This window comes from Delphinapterus leucas, chromosome 13, assembly GCF_059928025.1.
Source record: "Delphinapterus leucas isolate spDelLeu-1000000601 "Yukka" chromosome 13, BTC_Dleu_Yukka2, whole genome shotgun sequence".
NCBI classification, from domain to species: domain Eukaryota; kingdom Metazoa; phylum Chordata; class Mammalia; order Artiodactyla; family Monodontidae; genus Delphinapterus; species Delphinapterus leucas.
Window position 1 is genome coordinate 39,917,220 of NC_143141.1, and position 26,027 is coordinate 39,943,246.

Below are 26,027 nucleotides of genomic sequence, written 5' to 3' on the forward strand. Positions count from 1 at the left end.
CTTCACACACTGCACGAGCGACTCTTTTCCCTGCTCTCCTCCTTTCCTGGGAGGCTGCCCTTCGGCATCTGGATCCGAGGATGCCCGCTGGTCCAACATCGCCGGCACGGAGGCGTGTGTTCTCAGTGGTCCAGAGGAGGCCCCCAGGGCCTGGCTGCTCAGCAGACTGCCCTCTCCCGCTGAGCCCCTTGCGCGGACGAAGGAGCATAGCAAACGGTGGTTGTGGTCCTCAGGGCTTCGGGACCCTCTGAGGGCAGCCCCAGAGGGAAGCTGGCTTTGGCTGGAGTCTGACGGGAGGGAAGCTGGCCCATCACTGTCTGACACATCCAGGGATCTCTGCCCTTCGGCAGCATCAGTGGGCAGGGGGACCAAGGTGGGAATGCAACCCAGATACGAAACCAAGCTAGAAACCTGCGTCAGTCGAGAGGGCAGGGCCAGATACTCGTCATCACTTTCTGCCTCCTCTTGTGGTTTCCATCCAGACTCCGTGCAGGCGAAGCGCTCGATACCCTGGCTGGCCCCCTTCTCCCTTTCCAGCCTGGGTGAGGGCCACCCTCTGTCCCGTGTTCTCAGGTGGAGAGAGCCCAGCTCAAGGTGCTTGCCCACAGGTGGCCAGTGCTTCATGCCCCTCAGGGCTGGCTCTCTGCTCTCCCAAGGAGTGTCCCTACTGCCTGGGGCTCTGGGGGTAGAGGCAATGGGGCTACAAGATGCCAACCCCACACTGCCCTGCTTCTGGGGTACTCCAGAGGGCCACCGCTTAAGGATCGGCGGCTCTCTGGGCCCTGAGAACGGCAGGGCAGCGGCCTCTGCTGGTGGGCAACTGTGCGAGACATTAGTGGGTGACTTCAGGGTGCTTGCTGGGGAGACGGAGAAGCTATCCAGGTCTATGCCTGAGTCCTGCAGGACGGGCTCAGCCAGCACGTGGCTGTCAAGGTGTTTTGGGAGCTGAGGCCCGGGCCTGAGGGGGTAAGTATAGTCCAGCAGGTCTTCATACTCTTTATTCGGGCTCCAGAGTGGGGAGTGGCGGTCAGGGGAGGGAGGCAGGGAATCCGGCAGCACGCAGGCCCAGTACTCGGCCTGGAAGGAGAGGCGCCTCCTGCCCAGCCCGGGAGCATCGCCCCCTGAGGACACTGGCTGGGGCGACCACTGGAGCCGAGGCCCCAGCCCCACCACCGAGGGGGCCGACGGCGGGACAGCCAGCTCCAGGGAGGAGGAGACCTTGGCAAGGGAGCAACTCTGAGGCTCCACCTTTTCCTGGTGACCCTGGAGGCTGCTGCCCGGGGATGAGGCACAGACGCTGCAGCTGGAAGACTGAGGCGCAGTGGCACCTGGGCTCACCGCGGACCTCCACCCTGACGGGAACGGGAACCCTGAGACGTGAGACTGTGGGCTGTGGTCTAGCGCCTGTGGCGACTCCACTGGGGACGGGTCATCTTCAGTGTCAGCATCATGTCCTGAGCAAAGGGCAGCGGTTCTGGGAACGGTGTGAGTCTGAGGTAGCTCCTCTGAGGCAGAAAGCCTAGTCTCCTCCATCTGCAGTGACAGGAGGGAAGGAAAAGGTGAAAATAAGCACGCCAAATTTCTTTCCTCAATGACAAGTTGGCACTTTTCTCTGGGGACCCAGATGATACTGAGGAAAGGTCTTGAAAGGAAGAGCCTGCTACCTGGTGCAAGAATCAGACAGAGTGTGCTGCTGGTGACTGGAGACGCAGCCTGTTCCGGGGAGCAGACTGCCTGCCCCGAACTGATCCTAACCCCCGTCCTTTCCAAAGTTCTTCCTCCGCAGATGCCTAGTTCGTGAGTGAGCAGAACTCAAATAGCTCTGTCGTGCTGAAGCTGGAACACACTGCCTAACCTTTGAGAAGCGTGTCCTGGGCAGGCAGAACCTCAACCATTCTGTCGCTGACTCACATCCAAACCTGGCAGTCAGGCAGCCCACCTGGCTCAGCTCACACCCAGCGGTGACGTGTGGCAAAATGAGTCATTCACTTCAGCCTCTTCACTTCAAGTTTTTAACATGCTCGATGAAGAGGCTGCCCCCAAGGCGGGCAGGACAGCACAGAGGTTAAGGGCATGGGCTTTGGAACCAGACAGACCTGAGGCCAGCCCCTAGCTGCCAGCTTGCAGATGTACGACTTTGAGCCTCACTTCTCTCACCTGTAAAATGGGGGTAGTGACAGGACCGCTTCCTCAGGACATGTGGATTAAATGAGCTCAAGGGTGAAAAGCACAGGGTGAGAGCTCAACAAACAGAGTTATAACAGCACCAGACTCGCACTCAGGAAACAGCCCATTTCTGTGTTGGCTCACGTGCTGCCGGCCTCACTGAATCTGACTCAGGTACCCGAGCCTGGCACCGCCCCTAGCCCCCAGGCAGGTGGGCCTAGCCTGTTTTCTCCCAGTCAGCTCAGCACCTCCTCACAGGATGGGGCTCTGGGGGCAGCATGTCGAACTCAATGCCACAGTGCCGTGGAAGAGATCAAAGCCGTTCCCGTGAAAGGCCTTGGCAAGCAGAACGCAACAGGACGTAGAGATGGGAAGGGCAGGTCCATCAGATAATCTTCCCAACTATACTGAGGGCCTGAAAGATCCGGTGACTTGCCTGAGGTCACAGACACAGGCAGGACTCCCTGCTCCACGTGACTCCCATTAGGCGAGGCTGCCCTGTAATCAGGGAGGCCCCCAAAATTCTCCTTGCCCAGAGATGGTGCTGCCCACCACAGGGGCTCTAAGGTACCGCCAGGTTCCCTGGGTCCCAAGGAGATACAGTCTCAGAGCCCTCAGGAGCCCACAGCCCCGGACCCTCCTTTCGCACGTCTCCTCAGGGGCCCCGTAAAGCCTACACATCACCGAGTCAAAAACAGGACATGGCTCCCCCTGTCAGGGCTCCCCTGGCCTAGCCCTCTGGACAGCAGGTCTTGGCCATAGCTTCCCTGATCCTCAAAAGGTCACCAGTCACACTCCTGAGGAACAGGAGATGCTGTGGACAGAGCCCCCTGCTGGCCCCAAGGCCCAACTCTCCATGTGAACCTGTAAAACAGAAATCATCACACCCAAGCTCCCCGACTTCCCCACCTCATACGGGGGCTGGGAAAGCGTGTCAGATGCTGAGACAGTGCTGGAAGGTACTCTCACAGGACAGCTTTAGGTGACGCTACAGCCCCACTTGCCTCAGCCCCTACCTGGCTTCTCACGGAGTGCCAATCTCCAGTCCCCAGGCTGGCAGGGGGAAGCAGGGAACTGAGAGCCGGCTTAGACCCACCCACTGCCGGCTCCCGAGGGGCCAGGGCCAGTCCCACCGTGGCAGGCAGGGGCAGGAAGCCCCTGGGCACCCCTGACAGGGGAGGCAGGCCCCCCTCGGCTTGCACGTGGGGCGGCTGCTCCCCACGCGCAGGCCCTGCGGGGTCCAGCTCCTGATCCGGGCAGCTCCACCCCCCAGGGCACGAGGGCTTTGCGGCCGCGGCTGCCTCTGCCTTTTCTTCTCCCAGGGCCATTGACATGTCCCTAGATCAGGGCTCTGCTGAAGCTTCAGCTCCCTACAAAATGGGAAGGGGAGAGAAGAGAAGCTTTCTGCATCTACGGCTAAGAAACCTTGTTTTTTACCTTTTAATGATTAAGACAAACACTTTTTTGGCCAAAAGAGCAAATGATGGCTCCCTCCTCGAAGGAAAACAGAGAGGTCTGGCTTTTCCTCAGCTCCAGACCCTTCCACAGGGGACACGGGAGCACGTCACTGTGTCCTCTGCTGTTGTGTGGCTGGCAGCAGTCCCAGCAGCAGGTGCCAGGAGGCTCAGTGCAGGCCCCAATTAGAGTCAAGGTCTGTCCTGCCTCAAGTCTCCTTTCCGCCCCTGTCGCTTTGGCCTAGCCCCGCTGGGTAAGGGGCCCGGCCTGGGCCCTCCCTGTGCCAGCCTGCAGCAGTTGTCGTCGCAACACACCCGGCGGCCGAGAGGCAGCCTCGCACCCACACCCGGCCTGGGGGGCTCCAAGATGGCCCGTGACCGGAGGGAGAGGCAGCTCTCCTCCTGCTGACTGGGTTACAGGTAACCGGCGACTGAGGGAACCGTGGAAATCCGGCTGGTAACAACAGCAACGGTCACGCCGTGTGCATGCACGTGACAGTGAGAGAGAAGCACACCGGGCAGGCGGCGGGCAGGCGGCGGGCAGGTGGGGCAGGGGACCAGGGTGAGCACTCGGGGCAAGAGAAGGAACAATCTGGGAGCTGGATCTGAAAACAGAACTGTTCCAACAGGAGCTTCAGGGACCACAGAGGGAGACCCCCCCACCAGCCTGAGTGTGCAGGCAGGGGCTCTACCAGGAGCCCTGGCTGGATGGGGTGGGACAAAAAGCGGGCAGGAAGAGAACTCCAGGAGGATCTGGACACGGAGGCGAGAGAAGCACAAGCACCCAGGATTTGGGCGGCCGCCTGGAATGCACTGGGTCAACCTCAAAGCTAAAACCTGGCCAGAAACAGCCCCGTTCCTCAGAGACGAGAAGGCGGGTGACGGCAAGAGGAGGCGCTGGTGGCAGCAAGGAAGCCTGAGAGGGTGGAGGGCTGGGGCTGCGGGCTCATCCTGCTGGGCCCTCACACTGGGAACCACCACTGGTGTGGACCGTGTGCCTGGAAAACAAGAGTGTCCTGCCCTGCCTGCCTGGCGAGGCTCCAGGCAATCAGAGGCGAGCCTAGAGCACAACACACGTCACACGCACTCTCATTGCCTTCTCACCGCCAGCAGCACGTGCGCAGGGACTAATCAGAAGAATGACAGTCTTGAACCGGTCACACGTGGTTCAAATATAAAATACACTGCACATGTAAGTCTCCCTCCAGCCCTGTCCCCATTCCTAAAACGAGCCAGGGCATGCAGGGCATGACGACAGCGCCTGTGCACAGTGCATGCTGAGTGTCAGCTAGTGTTTTGGGGGGGAGGGGCGGAATCAGTGCAGAAAGTCACCTTGCAAGGAACGAAGGAGTCCAACAGAGGAAGAAAAAGCAGGTTATTTTTTCATATAAATCAAGCAAAATGCTTACCACTACATACTCCCACAAAAACAGGTAAATATGCTAATTAAAGTCATGTGTGTTTCTCACCTCTTGATTGTATATACAGACAAACACAAAAATCTATTTCATCCTTCCCCCTCTTTTTACATGAAAGTAGCAAACTACAGGACACACTGTTCAGAACCTTGCTTTTCTTTCTTTTTTTTAAATGAAATATCTTGGAGATCCTTCCTTAGCAATAAACAGACAGCACTCTCTCTTTTTTAACCACTGCCCAGCACCGTGCTCCACTGTAAGGATGCACGCCAGCGTATTCCACTGGTCCCCTACTGGTGGATATTTACGTTAGATCCAAACTTTTGCTACTACAAACAACGCTGTGATCAACAAACACGTACACACACCACTGCTCGTGTGCTAGCGCACCCACAGCACCAACAGTCAGAAGGAGAAGTGCTGAGGCGAAGGGGACCCGCATGTGTACTTCTGGCATATGTTCTACCTCTACCGGGTAGCATCAATTTATACTCCCACCAGTGGCCTGAGAGAGTGCCAGTTTCCCGCATAAGGCAGGTCCTCCTATCCTCATTTCACAGAGGGGAAAACCTCAGAGAGAGTCAAATCCAGGCCTGTGTGACCCCACAACCCAACCTCTTTATGAACTGGGGAACAAGTTACAAAACAGACAGACACACAAAGTAGAAGAGGGGAGAGACTGGTACAGGAACAAAGAGATGAGTGACCAAGTCCTGCTGAGAACGATTTTCATGGAGCCACATCCTCACCTAGTGGCTATTTAAGGAACTGCACATGAAGACGATTCAGGCAAACTGTGTTTTCACAATTATAGGAATAAGCTGAGCCCACAAGCTGGAAATATTAGGGTGACAGCTGAACCTAGCCTGCAGCCTCCAATTTCTACTTCTTGCTCCACCCCTAGAAATTCTCTCAATGGCCAGAGTTGGGCCATGATGGGTGGCTAATACCCCTTTTACTCTCCTAGTCCCCTCCCCCTCCACTAAAGCGTGTGGTCATAAGACAGGACTGGAATAAGATGATGCTGGGGCAAAAGAGGGGTGCAAACAAATGATCTCTGTCTTTGTTTTAATGATGTATTTTTGATTTGTCTTGTCTGGATCTCGTTATTCAAAAAAGAAGGTATCCATTCATTCTGGGGGTGAGTGGTGAGCTAGAATTATAAGCTATGCAGGAGATATACCTCTAGATAACTTTCAAGTATACATACAAACTTGAACTAGGTTAACAGTGTCGCCAGAGGCCCTTCAGCAACCAGCAAAGAAGGTCTGAAATTCAGTGATTTTCATGGAAATGGTACTTCTGAAGAGACAGATTATAGGTGGTTATTTTCTCAGTCTGGATACGCAGTCCCTTCATAATCTTACTTATTAATCTGCCTAACAAATCATGCTGTATTTTCCCTGCGCCACAGGGTTTTATGTGAGAACTAAGACAGATTCATGTGAAAGAAAAAAAGTCCATGAGTGTCCATTCCAAATTCTATGTAAAGTACTACAGAATACAAAGAAAAGAGAAATCAACTCGGAGTGAGATAATCAGGGGAAACTTCTTGAAGTAATGACTGCTGAAATACATCAATCATGTCGAAGAAAACATCAGCGTAGCGAATGTATAAGCTTTGGATTTCTAGGGCTCAACTCTGTCTACATCTGTCAGGTGGGCATCTGTAATACTGCATGAAAGTCCAGTCCTCATTTCCACAGATTCTAGATTTTACACATCATCATTCCTTCTAACCCTCTGAGGGTGAGGATGGAGATGGGGATTCTGCTTGAACCCTTCCAGTGAGACAGCTTACTCCTTTCCTAAACACCCAATGGACTGCTCAGATGAAGACAACTTGCTATGCTGTCAGCAGCTTCAAACAACCTACTACTCTACGTGGGTCCTCCCTGCTCTCTGATCACACAGTTTACAGTGTTTCTGGAGGCTAGCAGCTTCTTGGTGGGCAGAGGCCTCAGTCAACCTCCTTCCTAACCGGGAAGCAACAGGAGATTGGACAGAGTGACTGGAGAGCTCTGAGCACAGACGATGAACAATGAATTCAAGCCTCCCATCTGAAAAAGGTCTGCACACACCAGTTCACCCCTGTGCTTGGCCAGACCAAGCGACAAGACACATAAGCTTCAGGATGTTCTAGGGACCACCTGGAGTTTGGTATTAAAATTCTCCATTAGTTTCTACGACTTGCAGAGACCGTATGACCTACCAGATACAATGAGGAGTTATGCAGGCTTGGCTTACTCTTGCCCTACAGAAGTATGGGGTCACACTAACTGGGTAAGCCTGGACTCCTGACGCTTCCTGCTATCTGCTGCACCACCCTCGCGCAGGCCTGTCACAGCTACCAGGACTTCCTCCCACTTGCTCCTGTCCAGGATGGAGAACAGAGGACAGGGAGGTGTGCGTGTGTATGGGGGGGGGGGGCGTGATGCCCCTCCCTTAACTAAACCAGTCAAACGTACAAATGATCGACTTAGGGAGCAATCCTCCTCTGATCAGAAAGACTTTCCCCACGATTCTGTAAATCACAAGCTCCCCTTCCAAACAATCTGATTACTACCAACTCTGCCCAGGAAGCTGGGTTCTGATCAGGGCCTGTCTCTGTAGCCAAGTGCACAGACGGCACCTGTACAGGCCACGAAGGCCAGGTGCTGCCTGACAGAGCCAGCCCTACCTGTTCAGGGTCCAAAGTCTTGAAGCTCCGTGCTGTTTTTGCAGGAGGCCACAGGTGTAAGTGGTCACAGCGTGCACACACAGTGGCAGAATCTGGCCAGAGAAGCAGACAAAGAGGCTCTCAATGCCACTCTTTCTCTAGGAACATAAAGCTACCCACAAGGAAAGGGGGCCAGTGGGGAGGACCCAGCACTGTCAGGTTGCTGGAAGGCTTCTGCGGGAACTAGATGGACAGCAGAAAGGAGCTCAAAGGCAGAAGCCAGGCCAGGCATGGGAGGCAGCATGAAAGCAGGTAAAGACTTACGCGGGGGAGGCCAACAAAAGGGGCAGTCACAAGAGGGCCAGGCCCGCCTCAAAGGGGGGTGGTGCCGGGAACGCTGTGGCGGGAGGTTTGAGACTGGGAGGCCGACGGCGGAGAGCAACCGTCGTTCCACCTGCTCCTTCCTTGGATGTACAAGCCCTGCAGCCCCTCAGTCCTCCACACTGGCCCTGTCTTTCCCTGTGGGGCAGGTCACCCCAAGTGTTCTGTCCCCCTCCTTTGCAGGTGAAAGCAAGCAAAACGAAAAGGGAGAACAGGCTCAAAGCTGTGAAGGGGTAGACGTGTCTCCCACAGCTTGGCAATAGGTCGACGCCGTCTTCAGGATCCTTGGCCCCAGCAGCCCTTTTCCTCCCCCGCAACTGGGGCAGCTTCCTTACCTTTTGCTTGGAGACAAAGAGTCCTCCAGGGCCCTAGGAGGCACACTGGGTCCCTCTAATAAAGTGGTGGGAAGGCTGCCACCAGGCTGCTCTCCCCTACTTTCACACTCTCACTCAATAGCTGGCTGACTGACTGGGGCCGCAGAGAACCTCACAGAAAGGCCAGTCTTCTAACCTGTCATGAGAGGTCTTTAGATGACCTATAAAGAGGTGCAACTGTCACATCTACGAGGATCTTAACTGAGCTTCCAGCCACCCCTCCCCTCAACCCCAAGCTCTCTGGCCTCCTCAGCAGTCACTAGATCGTTGCCATCCAACAAAGCTCGAAGTATGAGGATGATGGGGACTGAACATGTCAGTCAACTGGACACTCTGTTCCCACCAAAGAGCAAGACCGAAAAACAGCTGCCCTGTAACAAAAATCATTCCTACTGTCTGAAGAAGCTGGCCCTGGACCACATGGCTGCAGTTCCACAGGCCACTGGTTTTACTGTACTGACAGTTTTCTGTGAGTCTGTTGGGCTACATTGTATGAAGATTGATAAGAATCTTACTGATTTTCTGGAGATACTATTCAGAACACTTCTCTTTGGAGAAGAATTCTCAGGTCTCAGTAATAGAAACAGCTGTTTCACTGAGTAGCCAGTTTGTTTTTACTTTATATAGGTACTGGCAAAACTGGTTCCAAAAAATATTCTCCTCTTTGCTCTTGCTGCTTGGAAGCTCAGAACCCAATCAGTAGTCCCACCCAAGTAAAATGTATAGCACAGCGAGGAACTCACCTTTTGTACTTATCTTTGACTTCTCTTAATTTTCTTTTACCCTATCTGCCTCAATCACTTTTTATTAAAAATCTTGTTACACTGAAACTATTTTGGAAAGATTCCTCAAATCATTTTTGGAACAAAATAGAGGAACTGTTAAAAACAGAAGGAAAAAAAAAAACAACTCCTAAATCCAAGACTTCATCTCAATACCAGAAGGAAACAAAGCCTGTTTACCAGTACATCTAAAAAGCAAATGTAGATACTTATGTTAGTACCTTTCTACTCAAAGTCCACGGAAAAGCAGCATATGCAGCACCTCAGAGCCTGTTGGGAACGCAGATTCTCAGGCACTACCCCAGAGCTTTGGGATCAGAATCTGCATTTTAGCAAGCTCTCGAGGTGGCTGGTAAGCACAGTAATGTTTCAGAACCACCAGGTTAGTAAGCCTGTTTCAGCGCCCTGAACCATTCATCAAGCACCTACTTATGCAAGGCACACAAAAGAAGGAAATTTATGGTCCTTGTCCTCAAGGTCTTTCCAACAGGACACTAGAAAAAGCTCACACCTTGTGGCAGGTTTTTAATGGTTAATTATAGAATGTCACAACTGGAAGGGCATCTTCAGAAAGAACAGTATTCCCTAGAAAGGATTCAAGATTCATGTGACTACACTAAAAGCAGAATCAGAGACCAGAATTCTCCTGAGACAGCTATAAGTGAGAAGAGGTACGGTCTCTGTTTTGGGGACTCCAAATAATTTTAGAGAAACTGACATGCCAAGGGGACCTACAGCTGGAAGGAAATGGACAACTTAGCCTGTTTCCTGTGACCAGAAAGTGGTACAGGAAAACCTGGAAGTGAGGCAACATCCTCCTAGGGGATGTATATGCCACCTCAAGGTCTGGCAAATAGATTGAGAGCTACCAGAAGACTTCTTCCACTTTTCACAATTTTTGTGAACAACTTTAAAGACAGGAGACAGTTTTTAAGAGAGAACAGATTTAAGTTAAAAGGAGAGAAGCCACTTCAAGTCCGCCTCCAACTGAACCAACATTTTTGTCAGCCATATCAGCCCCCACCTCCTCTGCTTTCACATGACCATTCTGAGTAACAGACCGCATGAAGAGTGCATCAAATACTACTTGGCCAAATTGTTATTCGGCACTCCATCAATCTCCACTGGGTAGAGGTACTCTAAAGGCATAAACGAGTAATCTTCCAGTGGGGGGAAAAGTCTGGAATGGCTTAAGGGATTTTTTAAAATCAAGGAACAGATAAGGACCAAGAGGCAGACAGAACCTGAAGGGTCAAATACTATACAGATACTGAGCACTAGTGAATCTGTTCAAGTACGTTTATTTTTATCCTAACAACTGCTAACAGCTACTGAACATTTTCTTTGTGCCAGGAACTATGCTAAGCACTTTATGTCAATGTTTTACTTAAACCTCAGAAATAATGGAGTAGGACCTATTGTCACTCCCACTTTTATAGAGACTGAGGCATACGGAAGTTAAATAACTTGTCCAGGGTTAGGAACATGGCGGAGCTAAAGTCTGATTTGCCTTGAGAGCCAGAGCTCAACTGTCTCCCTCGCCTGTAAGAATAATCGGGCCGAGTTAAAGGAATTAAAGTTTTTATTTTGTCAACTTTTGGTTACACTGCTGATTTTTTGTTTTCTTTTGGCTTCCTTCAATCACTGAGTGCCTTCTATGCTCCAAGCACTATGCTACGGGCTGGGGAAACCACAATACAGTGTGATGTATAAAATCAGAGGCTATGGAAGGCGGCTGTGCAAAGGAGGGAGCGATTATTAGTTGTGGGGTAGGGCAAAAGCTTTCCAGAAGACATAAACCCTGAATTATTTGCTCTTTTCTGTACCGGGTGGCCCAGAACTGATCGACCCAGGTAGTGGAGGGAACAAGGATGAGAAGGGGTGACCTCTACCTCTTTTAACCAAGCCCTGTATCGTTGACTCCTTGACCCAACACATTTTGTCATGCATATTAACAACACCCTTTACACCCTAGGTCCAGGAACGTAAGGGTATTTATGAATGCCATCTATCTTTGTGCCTGCCTTCCCCCACCCACTCCAGTGAATTCCCAGTGAGGTTCAAATTTGCTCTGGCACTAGCAGGTTTCCGCTCATTTTTATTACAAACAATACACCGAACCCAACCTAATAATTATAAAAGGCCTTGAAACAGGTTTTGGACTTGTGCCCCTGGGCTGAGAACCGTTCTAGCGATGACAGTTGGAAAGGGTGGCCCCTCCAGGCAAAAAAAGTGAGACAAATGGCTTTTTCCCCTCAGCAGCGGGGCTGCTGCATTCAAGGTGACCAGAAGGCATCGTTCGTCTCCATCTTAACAGTGGTAATGATCCTGAGCGGGTGAGAGAGGGTCTCTGCGGTAGACCAGGTACGGGAGCAGCGCGGGCCCCTAACTCCCGGGGAACCTGGGCCCGGCGAGCGCGCAGTGTAAACAAGATACCGCCCAGGGCGAGGCCGCGAGGGAAAGTGAGTCCCCAGCAGCCGAGGCAGCCCCGCGGCGCAGCTGCTTCGACCGCAGGATGCGCGGACACGCGCGCTCCCGCGGCCCGGCCTCGCGGCGCTCAGGCTTTTCCAACGCCGGCCTCCCACCTCCGCGCCTAGACTCCCGGCCGCTAACCTCACCCGCCGTTTCGCCTGCAAAATGGAGTCTCAGGCACGAGGCGCCCCCGCCTCCGCGAGGCCTCTGCGCCCTTCCAGGCGGGGGACACCAGGCCCAGAGGCCAGCCCGGCCCGCCTCCGCAGACCCCGAGAACGCAGGGCAGAGGGGGCCGGGCCAAAGCCCCCTGCGCCGCGGACCCCCAAACCCCGCGCCCGTACGCCGACAGCTACATACCGCGCCTCAAACCCTTCGGACTCCCGGACCGACCCGGGGGCGAAAGCAACCGCACGCAGCGGCCCCGAAACGGGATTCCCAGGTGGACACCGCCGCCCTCCCGCCGGAGTCCTGAACGCCTGAGGCGGGACCGAGTGATGACCACGCCCTTCGGGCCCGCCCTGCCTCCGCGCGGAGGGCGCCTTTGGAGCCGCGCGACCAATCCCAGCCGTCAGTCCGGAGGATCGACCAATGTACGACCCACTCCTGCAAGAAGAGCCCACCCCTGGCACCGTCTTGGCCTATGGGAGGTCTGACTTTATTCTATCTGCAGTCCTCCCTCGCCTTCCGCGCTCGCCGCTCGCTTTGCGTGTTTGGAGCCAATGGGGTCGCAAGAGGGCGCGTAGTCCCGAGCAGCGAGGAGGGGAGGGTGACTTGGGGCGCTCTCCTTGCGAGCAGGCCGCAGCCGGAGGCATGCGTTCGTTGATTCACTTTGCGCAGAGCGCCGGGCAGTGTTCCTGGCGCGACGCTGCCAGGGAGGCGGATCCACAGTCTTTGTGCGTCTGTTTACATTCGCATGTAAACAACCAGGCGTGAACCGAGGCCTGAACAGGTGCCACGGGGCACAAGCACCGGAGGAGGGCGAGGTCATCAGGCCGGGTGGTTAGAGACAGCCTTAGGGGGCAGGTGGGACTTAGGCAGGCTCGGAAAGGATGGGAGGGGTGTGGATAAATGAGCCAGGAGCTGCTTAGCGGCTCTCGGAGCAGCCTGGTCCGACGGGAAATCGGTAATGGAATTTGAGGGGAAGTGGGATCCAGCTCGTGAGAGGCTATGATGCACATCTCCTTCCTCCACCTCCTCCTCCCCTCCGCTCCCGCCAGCATGAAGCCTGGGAGCCTACTGGCACAGCTCTTTAGCTTGTACCACTCAGTGGAGTCCCACCGGGCTGGAATGGGGAAAGGATCACAAGGTAACCCCTCTCAGACCGGTCCTGCCTTCTGATGCTTTTACCTAGCAACACTTTCAGCAATCTGGGTTACGCTGAATGCCTAGCCAGTTCGTAAAACATGTCCGTAAATGTCTGAACCCCAGCTGTGGGCAACTTGAATTCCAGAGTACAAATTAGTTACCGTGGAGCTCTTGGGCGTCAGAGAGTTTAGGACAGCAGTCCCCAATCTTTTTGGCACCAGGGACTGGTTTTGTGGAAGACAGTATTTCCGGGGCGGGGGGGAGGGTGGTGGTTTCGGGATGATTCAAGCGCATTACATTTATTGTGCACTTTATTTCTATTATTATTACATTGTAATATATAATGAAATAATTAGACAACTCACCACAATGCGGAATCAGTGGGAGCCCTGAGCTTGTTTTCACTTGCGACTCATTGATAGGGTTTTGATATGAGTCTGCAAGCAATTGATTTATTATGGTCTGTGGTGCAGTCAAACCTCTCTGCTAATAATAATCTGTATTTGCAGCTGCTCCCCAGCGCTAGCATCACCGCCTCAGCTCCACCTCAAATCATCAGACATTAGAGTCTCATAAGGAGCACGCAGCCTAGATCCCTCGCATGCGCAGTTCACAGTAGGGTTCGCGCTTCTATGAGAATCTAATGCCGCTGCTGATATGACAGGAGGCACAGCTCAGGCGTAATTCGAGCGATGGGGAGCGGATGTAAATACAGATCAAGCTTCGATCGCTCGCCCGCTGCTCACCTCCTGCTCTGCGGTACCCGTCCGTGGCCTGGGGGTTGGGGACCCCTGGTTTAGGAAATAAAAGACTTGTTGGGTTTTCCAGAACCTGTCATGACAGCTGGAGGTTTTGTCTAATCCAAGGGTCACAAACTTTGACAGCAAGAGCAGAAACTAGCCCACAGATATTTTTATTTGGAAAGCATGTTGATTTTATTTGCTTTTGTTTTCTTATTAAGAATTTAAATCCCACAAGCACTACTTCTGTATTAAGTAACAGCCACCCACTTCACACATTTATTACCTGCCTGACACTGAAAGATGTTTACGTTTGTGACCCCTGATCTTCTCTGAGTACACAGAAGACCTCTGGCGGTGTCACCTAATCCCACTGGTTGAGACTTGGGTCTTTCCCAGACAAGACAACCAGCTGGACAGAGAATGGGGCCAAGTCCAAATGGGTAACCAGGTCAAGCATGGAACCAGGGCACCAAATCCAAGTGAAGGGAACTTGAAAACAAAATCAAGCCCAAATGAATAAGCTCTCAAAAAGCCAGGGAAGTTATGGGTGGTGGAATTTGAGATAAGCAGACTATGAACATAAAAGTAATTCTGGGGGCTTCCCTGGTGGCGCAGTGGTTGAGAATCTGCCTGCCAATGCAGGGGACACGAGTTCGTGCCCCGGTCCGGGAAGATCCCACACGCCGCGGAGCAACTAGTCCCGTGAGCCACAACTACTGAGCCTGCGGGTCTGGAGCCTGTGCTCCGCAACAAGAGAGGCCGCGATAGTGAGAGGCCCGCGCACCGCGATGAAGAGTGGCCCCCCTCACCGCAACTAGAGAAAGCCCTCGCACAGAAACGAAGACCTAACACAGCCAAAAATAAGTAAATAAATAAATAAAGCTGAGCTGATAAAAAAAAAAAAAAGTAATTCTGAAGTTAGCAAAAAAGCAGCCCAGTATACCTGCTGTATGTCAGATCCCAGGTCAGATCCCATCCTGATCTCCTCAACCAGATGTGCACTCTCCCTCCTTTGAACTCTGCAGCATCTGTGTTCACCTTTCCCATAGCCTTTATAATTTTCTACCCTGTATGGTTTCCTTATCTGTAAGATGGCATAGGATGGATGGCTCCTGAGGTTCCTTTCAGCTATGACATTCTGTACTTTTGTGTTGTGAGCATCTTTTGCTTTTGCCTGACAAGTGATCTTTCCTTTGAGGAATTGTCTGAAATCCCCTGGACCAGATGATTCTTTAGGAGCGTCTCATTTCTCTCATTTCTCCTTCCAAGGCAGGAAAGGTGGAGAGTGAGCAGGCGTGGAGCCCAGGCCTGGCCAACTACAGTCTCCTTCCTCTTCTCCACAGAGACCCAACCTGAGATGGTCTGAACCCTTGCCTGGGATTTTAAAGAATGAGGCTGGCAGAGAGTTTATTTCCTCAGGTGCCTCTAAGCTTAAGCAGAGTAAACCTAGAGCTGTGTATGGTTATATTCCTTATTATCAGAAAACCTGGGGGACCAGGTCTGGAAATGGTAGAAATCCAGGAAGGTCAGGCAGCAAGATACTCAGCCCAAGTCAAGCTGCTTGAGCTGCTCTGGTTAGGGTGTATGCCTGTACTTTTAATGCCACCGTGAATTATTTTTCAACTCTTCTGTGATGTTAGGTATTCACTCCAGATTCAAGTTTTGGGCAGGACCATTGACTTGTCTAACTGTAGGTCATGTTCCTGTATTCTAACTGCCAACAAGCAAGGAGAGTTCTGGTTTCTACTGTGGCTTGTACTGGATCAGTTGGCTTCTAGTGTGGGAGGAGGGGCCCAATTTCCTTCCAAGACTCAGAGTAGGGGGGTTCCCTCCAAATGAGAAGGATATTCAGGTGCTGGTAGCCAAAAGGACCTCCACTATAGTCCATCTCTTAGGCCGCACAATGTAACCATCTCTCCTACAACAACAACAAAAATGCACTCATGCCCTCCACAAAGGAGAACAGTTCAAAGTCTCATCAGTCATTTTATCTGGCCCCAAGTCCAAGTCTGCAGGTGACGGTCCATTTGAGACAGGCTGGGACCTGGGACTTGGGACCCTTTACTGCAATGCTGGCACCTAGACATCTCCTTGAGCAACAGAATACAAAGAAACTATAAGGGACTAAAAATAACTGTGTGCATGAGTAGTTGGGGCAAATTATGAACAACAAAATACAAAAAAGGCCCAAACCCAACTGCCTCTTCTGAGGTGCCAGGAGCAAAAGCAGGGTACCACGCATGATTCCTGCACACAGCACCACCAAGGGGGTGGCCAGGCCACCTAAGCCACACCTCCGGCTCCCACCGACCCACTCCAATCCTCACCCCATTTAAGAAACCAGGTCGCCCCACCTCAGGGAGTGAGCAAGGGAATCTTTTGCTTGTTTTTGCTCCCTTGTGCTACAGCAGGAGTCCCAGTAAAGCCTTGCCTGAATTCCTCGTCTGTTCTCTTATCAATTTCTATTGATTGAAGAGTCCAAGGACCCAGGTTGGTAACACACCCTTCTTCTAAGTTTTCATCATCATCCTGTCTCAGTGTTGTAATATGTAGCCTAATTTTGGAATTAACTATCACTAATAAACTTTAAACACAATAATGAAGAGAAGGAAGATGAAAGAAAAAGACAGTCACTAAAAACTTTACATTTATAAATGCAGCAAGAAAGGAAATACAAGTAGAGACTACAATCCTCATTTTTGAAACTAGTAATGAGGCTTTATTGGCATTTATGATTCCCCATCTTCAATACCTATTCCAGGTTTCCAGTTACCTTCAAGCTGCCCAGGATTCTTTCCTGGTGGGGTTAACTAAACTTTCATTCTTGAGGAATCCTACTTGGTGAGCCTGCCTATATGTAGTACAGTACCTTTCCATTAACTTGTATCCCTGGTGTGGGGGTGATGAGGTGTCCCAGGAGACCTACTGGGTTCCAGTCATACCCCTCCTGCCTCTATCCCCTTGATAGTCAGGACCAGGTACCAGCCAACACTGTAACCTCCAGTGGCATGAGGAGACCACATCAGTTTCCAGTTAATGGGAGCCATTGCTGTAAGGCTCTGGTGAAAGTATTGCACTTGAATATCTAAATCAGCTGACTTGAGTAAAAGGGAAGCATGAATTTTGGAGAATCATTAGGTATAATCTGAGAGGTGCCACACCCACTTTCACCAGTGAACCAGTTGGTTCACTGACATTTGCATTTTGCTGAGGAAGAAAACTCTATTCGTCCTTGGTTCGGAACATACACTTCACCTAGCAGGACAGTACTACAAACTCTCAGAGTACTGTCTCCTGGCTGGCACTTGAACTGATCTTTTTTTGAAATTACATTCTTATGTTATTAAAGTAATATATGCACGTATTCTTTTTAAAAATCATGTAATACTAGAAGATTAATAAGACAAAGGAGTCCACTGCCCATTCCGCCTCCTTAGTCTCCTTTATTAGAGGCTTTCATTTTCAAAATTTTAGCTTTCTCTTCTATTATCTTCATATTTATAAATAACATACTCATTGTGTTATTATTGATTTATGAATTTGATACCCGATCTGTTGACTTTTTGTTATATGAGAATTTAGCCCTTTCCCATTTTCTCTCATCCACCTTTTATTTGCTATATCACAATCTTTATAATTTAAGATAGACACCATTTGAATAGACACCACTTATATCATTATGACTTTGTAAATATTGTTTACTGCTGAGCCAAGTTCTATACCATGGTTATATTTTCTTTATCTTAAAACTTTTATTTTCCCTGGAGCTAATGATTTTTTCCCTGCATAGATTTCATTGTATCTCTACTTATTTTTTCCAGCAAATGTGTCATATTTCTACCATTGTTTTAAAATGCTCACACTCATCACATATTCTTCCATGGCCATTTTCCCCTAGAGATTTTCTTCCTAAGAAATCTTCCTCTCTTCCTTGCTTGCTTGTTTACTTCCAACCTCTTGCTCCAACCTTGACCTATTATTTTACCTTAGGCCTCCTATACTGTAATCTCCCCTCACTAGAAAAACTTGTTATTTCTGGTTCATGAAGATCCAAGACTTTCTGAAATAAACAGAAAACAGCAAACACCATCCATGTAAATCAACTATAAGAAGAAAATAACAACCTTTTCAGCTAATGAAAATATAACCAAAAAATAGGGGGAAACTGCAACACAGCACTCAACATGAATTAAATATCATTTGGTAAGCAACTGCAGCTAAAAAGAACATAAAAAATCATAGACTGAAAAGCTCAAGATAGAAATGGACACAAAACAGAAAGTGGAGAAATGACTGATTCAGAAAAGAAAAAGAAGAACAAAATAATAATCTTGGGCTTCCCTGGTGGTGCAGTGGTTGAGAGTCCGCCTGCCGATGCAGGGGACACGGGTTTGTGCCCCGGTCCAGGAAGATCCCACATGCCGCGGAGTGGCTGGGCCCGTGAGCCATGGCCGCTGAGCCTGCGCGTCCAGAGCCTGTGCTCCGCAACGGGAGAGGCCACAACAGTGAGAGGCTCGCATACCGCAAAATAAATAAATAAATAAATAAATAAATAATAATCTTGAGATATGAAAACTAAATTAGATGGTGTCTAAGGACAAATGGGTTAGACTAAGAATTCAGTAAGGAACATTGAGGAAAAAAATTAACACAGGAGAACCAAAAATAAATTTGGAAAAGAAGTAAACAATCAGAGAAAAAGTGAGAAACACAGAAGATAGACAAAGAAGAGCCAACATATGTATCATCAGGGTCCCCAAAAAAGAAAAACAAACGAAAACACCCATGAAACTATAATACAAGACAATTTTCTGGAAATAAAATAAGACATGAATTCCTCCAAGGGAACAAAGGGACCTGGGGAAAAAATGGACTCAATATCATTAGCCTCAGGGAAATGCAAACCAAAATCACAAGGAAATATCACTTCACATCCACTAGGTTGGCTACAATAAAAAAGGCAGGTAATAACAAGTGTTGGTGAGGATGTGAAAAAATGGAACTCTCATACCTTGCTAGTAGAAATGTAAAATGGTGCAGCCACTTGGGAAAACAGTCTGGCAGCTCCTCAAAAGGTTAAACACAGATTTACCATATGATCCAGCTGTTCCATTCTTAGGTATGTTCCCAAGAGAGCTTACAATATGTTCACATAAACACCTGTACATGAATGTTCATCGCAGCGTTATCCATAATAGTCAAAAAGTGGAAACAACTCAAATGTCCATCAACTGATGAGTGGGTAAATAAAATGTGGTATATCCATAAAATGGAATGTTATCTGGCAATAAAAAGCATGAAGTGCTGATGTATGCTGCACAACATGGATGAACCCTGAAAACATAGTTGGAAGAAGCCAGTCACCAAAAAAACCCACATATTATATGATTCCGTTCATATGACATGCTCAGAATAGGCAAATCTATAGAGGCAGAGAATAGAGTAATAGTTGCCTAGGGCTAAGGAAATTGTGGAGAATTAGAAGTGACCACTAATGGGTAACAAGTTTCTTTGTGGAGTGGTGAAATATTCTAAAAGTGATTGTGGTGATGATTGCACAACTCTGTGAATAAACTAAAAACCATGGAATTGTACATTGTAAATGGGTGAGCTGTATGGTAGGTGAATTACATCTCAGTAAAGCTTTAAAAAAAAAATGGATACAGGAGTCAGCTTCAAAGAGTTTGTCATTGGCCAAATTTAGGACAATTTGCACATCAAAAAGAATAATGTTAATCAATTATAATAATTTTAAAAATACGTCCATTGTAATTCTTGAACAAATAAAACATAAGAAAAAGGGGAAGAAAAAGAAAAGTTCATCTTTACAAAGTGGTAAGTGTACAAGGAATAAGAAAATAGACAATCACCATTTGCAACCCCAAATGTAATAATTAACCAAGTCAAGGATTATTAATGAATGCTAAAGCTATTGGGAAAAGTTGTTGGGGAACAGGATATTCACACAGACTCCAAGCATCACCCCACAGATTACTTATTAATTACAAGAGGAAAGTTATGCATTCATAAAGGTTAAGTCAAGCAATCATCATACCCAAGTGACCAAAATCACTAACAATGGGACTACCAAATGTGTGCCTCCTAAGAAGTATTTTTTCCAAAAATATTTAACCTAACTTCCCACTACAGGAAATACAGTGGATACTCGGACAAGTTTAATACCACCATAAGGAAATAACTGTCTCCAGAATATGGGATGTTCTACAAAACAATTGGCCTAGACTCTCCAGAAATGTCAAAGGTATGAAAAAATAGAAACAGATGGTATCGGGATGAACTGTTCTAGATTAAAAGAGACTAAATAGATTAAATAACCAAAAAACAATATGGGAACCTCAACTGAAAACTGGAGCAAAAAGAAAAAAGAGCTATAAAAGATTTTAGGGGGAAAGTTGGAGAGAGTTGAATTTGGGCTGATATTAGATTATATTATAGCACTATTATTAAATTTTGGGGGAGAGATATTATAGCACTATTATTAAGATTGTAGTTATATAGGAAAATGTCCTCCTTGTTAGGAGACACATGCTGAAGTAATTAGAGGTAAATGTCTTGATGTCTATAACTTATTTTTGGTTAACAAAAAAAGTATATGTGTGTACCTATATCTATATAAAAATAGCAACTGTTAACAATCAATGAATCTGTGGGTTGGCAGCCTTTAAGATGGCATGCAATGAATCCTGTCCTTCCCCCGTGAAATTCACACCCTGTGTAATCTCTTTCCTTGAGTATGAGCTAGAGTTAGTGATTGGCTTCTGCATGTGGCAGAAATGATAGGATGTCACTTCTATGCTTGGGTCACAAAAAGACTACGGCTTCTGTCTTGGACATTCTCTCTCCCTCACTGGCTCAGATTGAAGCTGGCTGCCATGCTGTGAACCACTCCATGGAGAAGTCCACGTGACGAGAAACTTAGGGAGGCCTCCAGCCAACAGCCAGTGAGGACCTGCGACCCTCAGTCCAACAGCCCATGAGGAACAGAATCCGACCAACAACCACATGAGTGAGCTTGAATACAGACCTTTCCCCAGACCAGCCTTCACGTGAGTCTGAAGACCTTGACTGCAGCCTCATGAGAGACCCTGAGCCAGAGACACCCAGCTAAGCAGTGCCTGGGGCCCTGACCCACAGAAACTGTGACATGATAAATATTTGTTCCTTTAAGTAGCTGTTTTGGAGTAATTTGTTTCACAGTGATAGAGAACTAATTCACTAAGTAAAGGATACATCTATTGCACTCTTTTAATATTTCTGTGCATTTGCAGTTTTTCTCACCACAGGGACACTTTGGCCTGCACACTGCTGTTGGCACCATGGCCCTGCATACTGAATCCAGCCACTGCTGACATTTGATGTTCCTGCAGTAAATTATTTCTCAACGGATTCACTAGCAGGATCGTCCCGTGCCCAAGCTCAAGCTTCCAGGTGTAGGGCCAGAAACGACCTGGCTTTCTCAGCTTCCGCAGTGGGAACTGTGTTCCTGCCTTCTGCCAGGACTCATACAATGGGGGATTCCTCTCAGACGGGAAAGTTATTCAGATGCTGGGTAGACCAAAAAATAATAATGACGGGGAGGTGGAGGAAAAAAAAGGGGAAAAGAAAGAAAAGGAGAAAGGAGGGAAAAAAGAAGATGGGTGGGGGGGAGGAGAGAGAGAGGAGAAGAGAAAACACCTCCTGTACTTCCTTCTGCTCCCCAACTGTCTGGAAAGCTTATCTGGAGGTCAGGGCTGGAGGTGAAGATGGGATAATTGGTCATATACACATGTAAAAATTAATAAGCAGAAACCTCAATTAAATAATTTGGAGACCAGAATGGGGAGCTCTCACACCCTGCAACCATAGCGGAGCCCAACAGGAAGAAGAAAAACTACTCTTCTTTCCTAGGAAGGAAAAGCCATGGGCTCTGTTTACTATAGCTCTCCCCACTTCCTTTTCCCTTCTATAAAAGTGTTCTCCTTCCCTTGCCGTGGGAAACTTGCATGGCAGGTTTGCAGACCCTGACTTGCAAATTTTGACTGATCCTGAATAAACCCATCTTTGCTGGAGAAAAATCTGACAGTCTATTTGTTTTAGATCAACAGACGTGATACAGCAAAAGCTACAGACAGGAAAGAGACTTCCACAGGCGTGGAAGAGATTAGAAAGCTGAAAATGCAGAGGGCCACTGTTGTAATAATATCTATTCCTTCAACCATTTTTACCTCTTCCCCTTCCTCAAGCAGGTAGCAGGCTCTGTGTTTACTTTCCTCAGGGGAGGTTTGTGGTGAGATGAAAGAAGTTGCCTAGGAAACATTCCATTCCTGGCTTTGTTTTCAAAAGTCTAGCCCCCCTGAGGTGATTTAGTGCACAGTGGGGAGAGGAGACAGGAAATGGCTTTGCGGGAGCAGAGGCGCTGGTGGGGTTTCTTGGGCTTCCCTGTTGGCGCAGTGGTTGAGGGTCCGCCTGCCGATGCAGGGTTCGTGTCCCAGTCGGGGAAGATCCCACATGCCGCGGAGCGGCTGGGCCCGTGAACCATGGCCGCTGATCCTGCGCGTCCAGAGTCTGTGCTCCGCAACGGGAGAGTCCACAACAGTGAGAGGCCCGCGTACCGAAAAAAAAAAAAAAAAAAAGATGTCCTCTGGCTGGGGGAAGGGTCCAGGCTCCTGCGACAGCCAGGACCTGTGCCCTGCTCCCTGACAACACCCCAGGGGCTGGGTGACCTCGGAGGGAACAGTGAGGGGTTTCCAACCTCACCAAATCTCCACATGCGCCAAGGGTGACATGTAAGCTAGTGGCTCCTCGAACTGAGGGAACCAGGTAAACTGAGACTGGGGGCCTTGGCAGTGACGAGGGATGACCCATAATGGCAGGGTGTTCCAAGGGCCTCCCAAGGATGGCCTGAGACAGACTTTCCTGTTGTTTGGAGGTGAAATTAACTTGATTTAGATAATTTATTCCATAATGGAGTTTTTAAAAACTTGGAGGGGATTAATGCACTACATCAATAATACTGCCCTGACCATCTTTGTGCACTTAGTTTTTTCTATCTATGGGATGCTTTTTGAAAGGTAGATTCACAGAAGTAGAAGAATTACTGATTGAAAGGTATAGACATTTTTAAGGCTCTTGATACATATGACCTAAATGTCCTCTGGAATCTTTGTGACTTTTCAGATTTAGATTTTAAAACTAGGACCTCTCCTCAGTGAGGTTGGGTGGGAAGGGACGGGAAACCTGTTGGGAGGCTCTTGCAGTATTTCATATGAGACATGAGGAAGGGCCAAAGTAATATTATGGCAGTGGGGAAAGAGGAAGGGACAAATTCCAGTGCCATTTAGGAGGTGATGTTAGTAAACCATCTCTGCCTATCGGTGAAGGAAAGAGAGTAATCAAGAGCAACTTAATAATTTCCAGTTTCAAAAATGGGTAGATGAAAATCCTATCAATCAGGAAGCAGTGAGCTTTGGTGGAAAGAGCCTGTGTCATGGATCTAATGGACCTAGCTCAAATCCCAGCCCTCCACCCCCCACTAATTAGCTGTGTGGCCTTGGGCAAGTTACTGAAGCTCTCTAAGCCCACATGCCTAGATTTCCTCACTTGTGAAGTGGCCATAGTAACATATGTTAGTCTCCTGGGTTACTGTAAGGATTAGATATGAAAATGTTTTTAAAGCACCTGGCCTATTGTGGCTTTGAAGAAATGAAAGAAAACCGATTATATGGATAGAAGAGGATATAATCACTTGAGAATAAAGAATATATGTGGTTTGAGAGAAATTGTGTTTAAGATGTCTGCAGGGGGTTCCATGCAGTAGAGTTTATCTTGGTATACTATTTTAAGAGACCCACGTGTATGAGAAGGACTAGAAAAGAGGGGGTGGTGATCCTGCTACCCTTGGGCAATGGTGCAGTTCTCAAGTATGACCACAAGGTGGAGGCCCTTTTGTGCAAAAAGCTCCTTAGACTGTTGACTGGTGGGGTGGGAGCGCCATATTCATCTGCCAAACAACCATGGAGATGTTCTCTGTACTGGACTCTGCCTTCCAGAAGCTTCCTGACTTGTATAGTGGGGGCTTCAGTTTGGTGGGAGGGCAGTGAGTTTCTCTTTTTACCACTGTAGGCTTTTAGACCTTTACCTAATCAGGGAAATTTTCCTTCCAGGTTGGTCACTGATATATCTGACCAGGTGTAGAGTGAACTGCAAAACTGAGTTCCCTAAGCCTGAAGTACTTTTTTGTTTCTGACAATGCACTTAACAGAACTCAAGAGATTTCCTGGGGCTTTCTACCAAAGCTCTTCCCTACCTTCCAGTCCTTTAAAAAAAAACCAAATCTGACCCATTTGAAAAGTGCAAATCTGACCAAAGGCACAGATCTTCCCTGTACAGAGTGTTGGGGGACAGTAAACCTCTCCTATCTAGAGAAAATAAAATGCCTTATTAATAGGAAGTACAGTGTTATCAGCATTATTAGTCTAACTGTATGTTGAAGAAGATGGATTTATGAGTTATAATCCAAACAGCAACTTTAGTTTTAAATCCCATTATCCCTTTTGGGAGTGGGGTGTAAGTAATTTTCCCCCTTCATCTGCATTAAACCCTGCAATCCCCAGTATTATCCTAGTTACTTTAAGTAAAAAGAGGTCATCACTCTACATCATAAACAGGCTCAGTTTAGCCATTGAGATGTCAGTCCTAAATAATCAGAACTCCAAACATTGTTTCAAGCCTTCTCCCCTCTCCCTACAAGGGCGCGCGCTATGCAGTGTGTATCGAGGACAGAGGCGTCTGTCTCCTCCTGTCCCCAGCTCCAAGCAAACCCCCTCCACCCCAACTTTCTAACTCTGCTTTTGGATCCGCAGGATTACAGGAGGTGGGAAGGGGCCAGGTACATTTTTACTCAACTGGTACTGTAGTAGGATGGCTTCCTGCTCTTCAGGTCTGGAGGTGCTTAAAGCTGATTTTCTCATGGGGTTCTCTTTCAAGAATCCCAACACTGCTGGTTTCACCTGAATTCTCTTGACCTGGGAATTCAGCAGTTTCTTTGCTCCCTCCACGGTCCCTAAGAGTCCACTTCAGTCTTCTTTTGGCTGAGGGTCCAATGTTCCTCTAGACGGCCCCATTGGTGGCGGTCTAAGACAACCCCAGTGGCTCTCTTTCTCTCTGCTACCATCAGGTCCACGAGACATACTCTCACTCTACACGGCCTGAGAAACTGGGCATGCAGGTCCATCCCAGGGCAGAGGCAACTCTTCTTCATTCGCCTCCCAAAGCAGCTCATCAGCCCACCTCTTGCCTCTAGATTTCCTGAGTGAGGGCGAGACACTCATCCGCTCTGCCTCCGTAGCTAGCTGCAGGGCACACGGATCCGGGTTTCTAAGGGCTCTGGTTGAAGCCCCTGTCGCTTAGCCTGGGCAAAGGCAGGCACTGCCCTACCCCATCAGTCAGGGTCCAGTCAGGAGTCAGAAACCACATCTGTTATTTTAACCGAGAGAATTTAACGTGAAGAATTGTTAACGAGGTATTGAAGAACCGAAAAAGCAAAAGAGCGTGAAGATATCATGGAGGTGGCAACGACAGGAAGCCACTACCGTGCCTAAGGCTGGAAGCACAGAGAGGCCGTTGGAATTATTTACAAGGAGAAGCTTGTTGGAGGGGCCAGCAGAGCTGAAACTCAGACCTCTGAGGACGGGGTGCCAGCCAGCTGGTGCTGCATGTCCAAGGGGGTGTGATTAGCTGGATCAGAGGTAGAAAAACTGTATGTTGGAACCAACTGCTGCTACTGGAACGAACTACTGCTGCCAAGGTGAAGAAGCATCGTTAGGGTGATGGCAACAGAAACAATAAGCAGAGGGAGGGGAAGAGCCCTTCCTCCCACTCCAGCCTTGCGAGCTCCTCTAACGCCCCCTAGTGGCAGAACCTAAAAGGAGCAGCTGGCAAAGGAGAGTCCCCACCAGGAATCACAAAGCCTAGTGCAGAGGGTGGGTCTGAAGCTGAGAGACCCTAGCTTAAACACTGCCACATCCTTTCTTTGTTACTCTAAAGAAATGCTCCAGAAATTATTCTCATTTCCAACCACCAGTACTCTCTGATACACTTGATCTGGGTAATTTGTCTAATAGAGCTCAGTCCTCTACTTTGAAAATCCTACAGATTATTCTAACTCACAACTCCCATTAGTATCCAAAATCTATTGTATCTTGGTGCCTCCACTGAAACTTCTAATTTAATGTCCATTACAATAATAGTAGCTAACATTTCATAGGCATCTAC

The 26,027-nt window shown here is 48.8% G+C and overlaps 1 protein-coding gene and 1 pseudogene across 3 annotated transcripts in view; one reads left to right on the forward strand and one right to left on the reverse strand.

Annotated features, from left to right (window-relative positions):
* Window positions 1-12,319, reverse strand: part of CEP68 (centrosomal protein 68) — a 38,921-nt gene extending 26,602 nt beyond the window's left edge. The window contains exons 1-2 of one of the 3 annotated variants that reach the window (XM_089923094.1): window positions 12,064-12,318; window positions 1-1,533 (exon numbers count right to left, since the gene is read on the reverse strand). In XM_089923094.1, coding sequence (XP_089779220.1) covers window positions 1-1,533 — 1,533 coding nt within the window. In that variant the 5' untranslated portion in view covers window positions 12,064-12,318. Of the gene's footprint in view, window positions 1,534-12,063 lie in introns of all 3 variants that reach the window. The other 2 variants (XM_089923091.1, XM_089923093.1) reach the window with 2 other exon arrangements.
* The window catches only part of LOC149747735 (uncharacterized), a 37,742-nt pseudogene continuing 12,588 nt past the window's right edge, over window positions 874-26,027 (forward strand).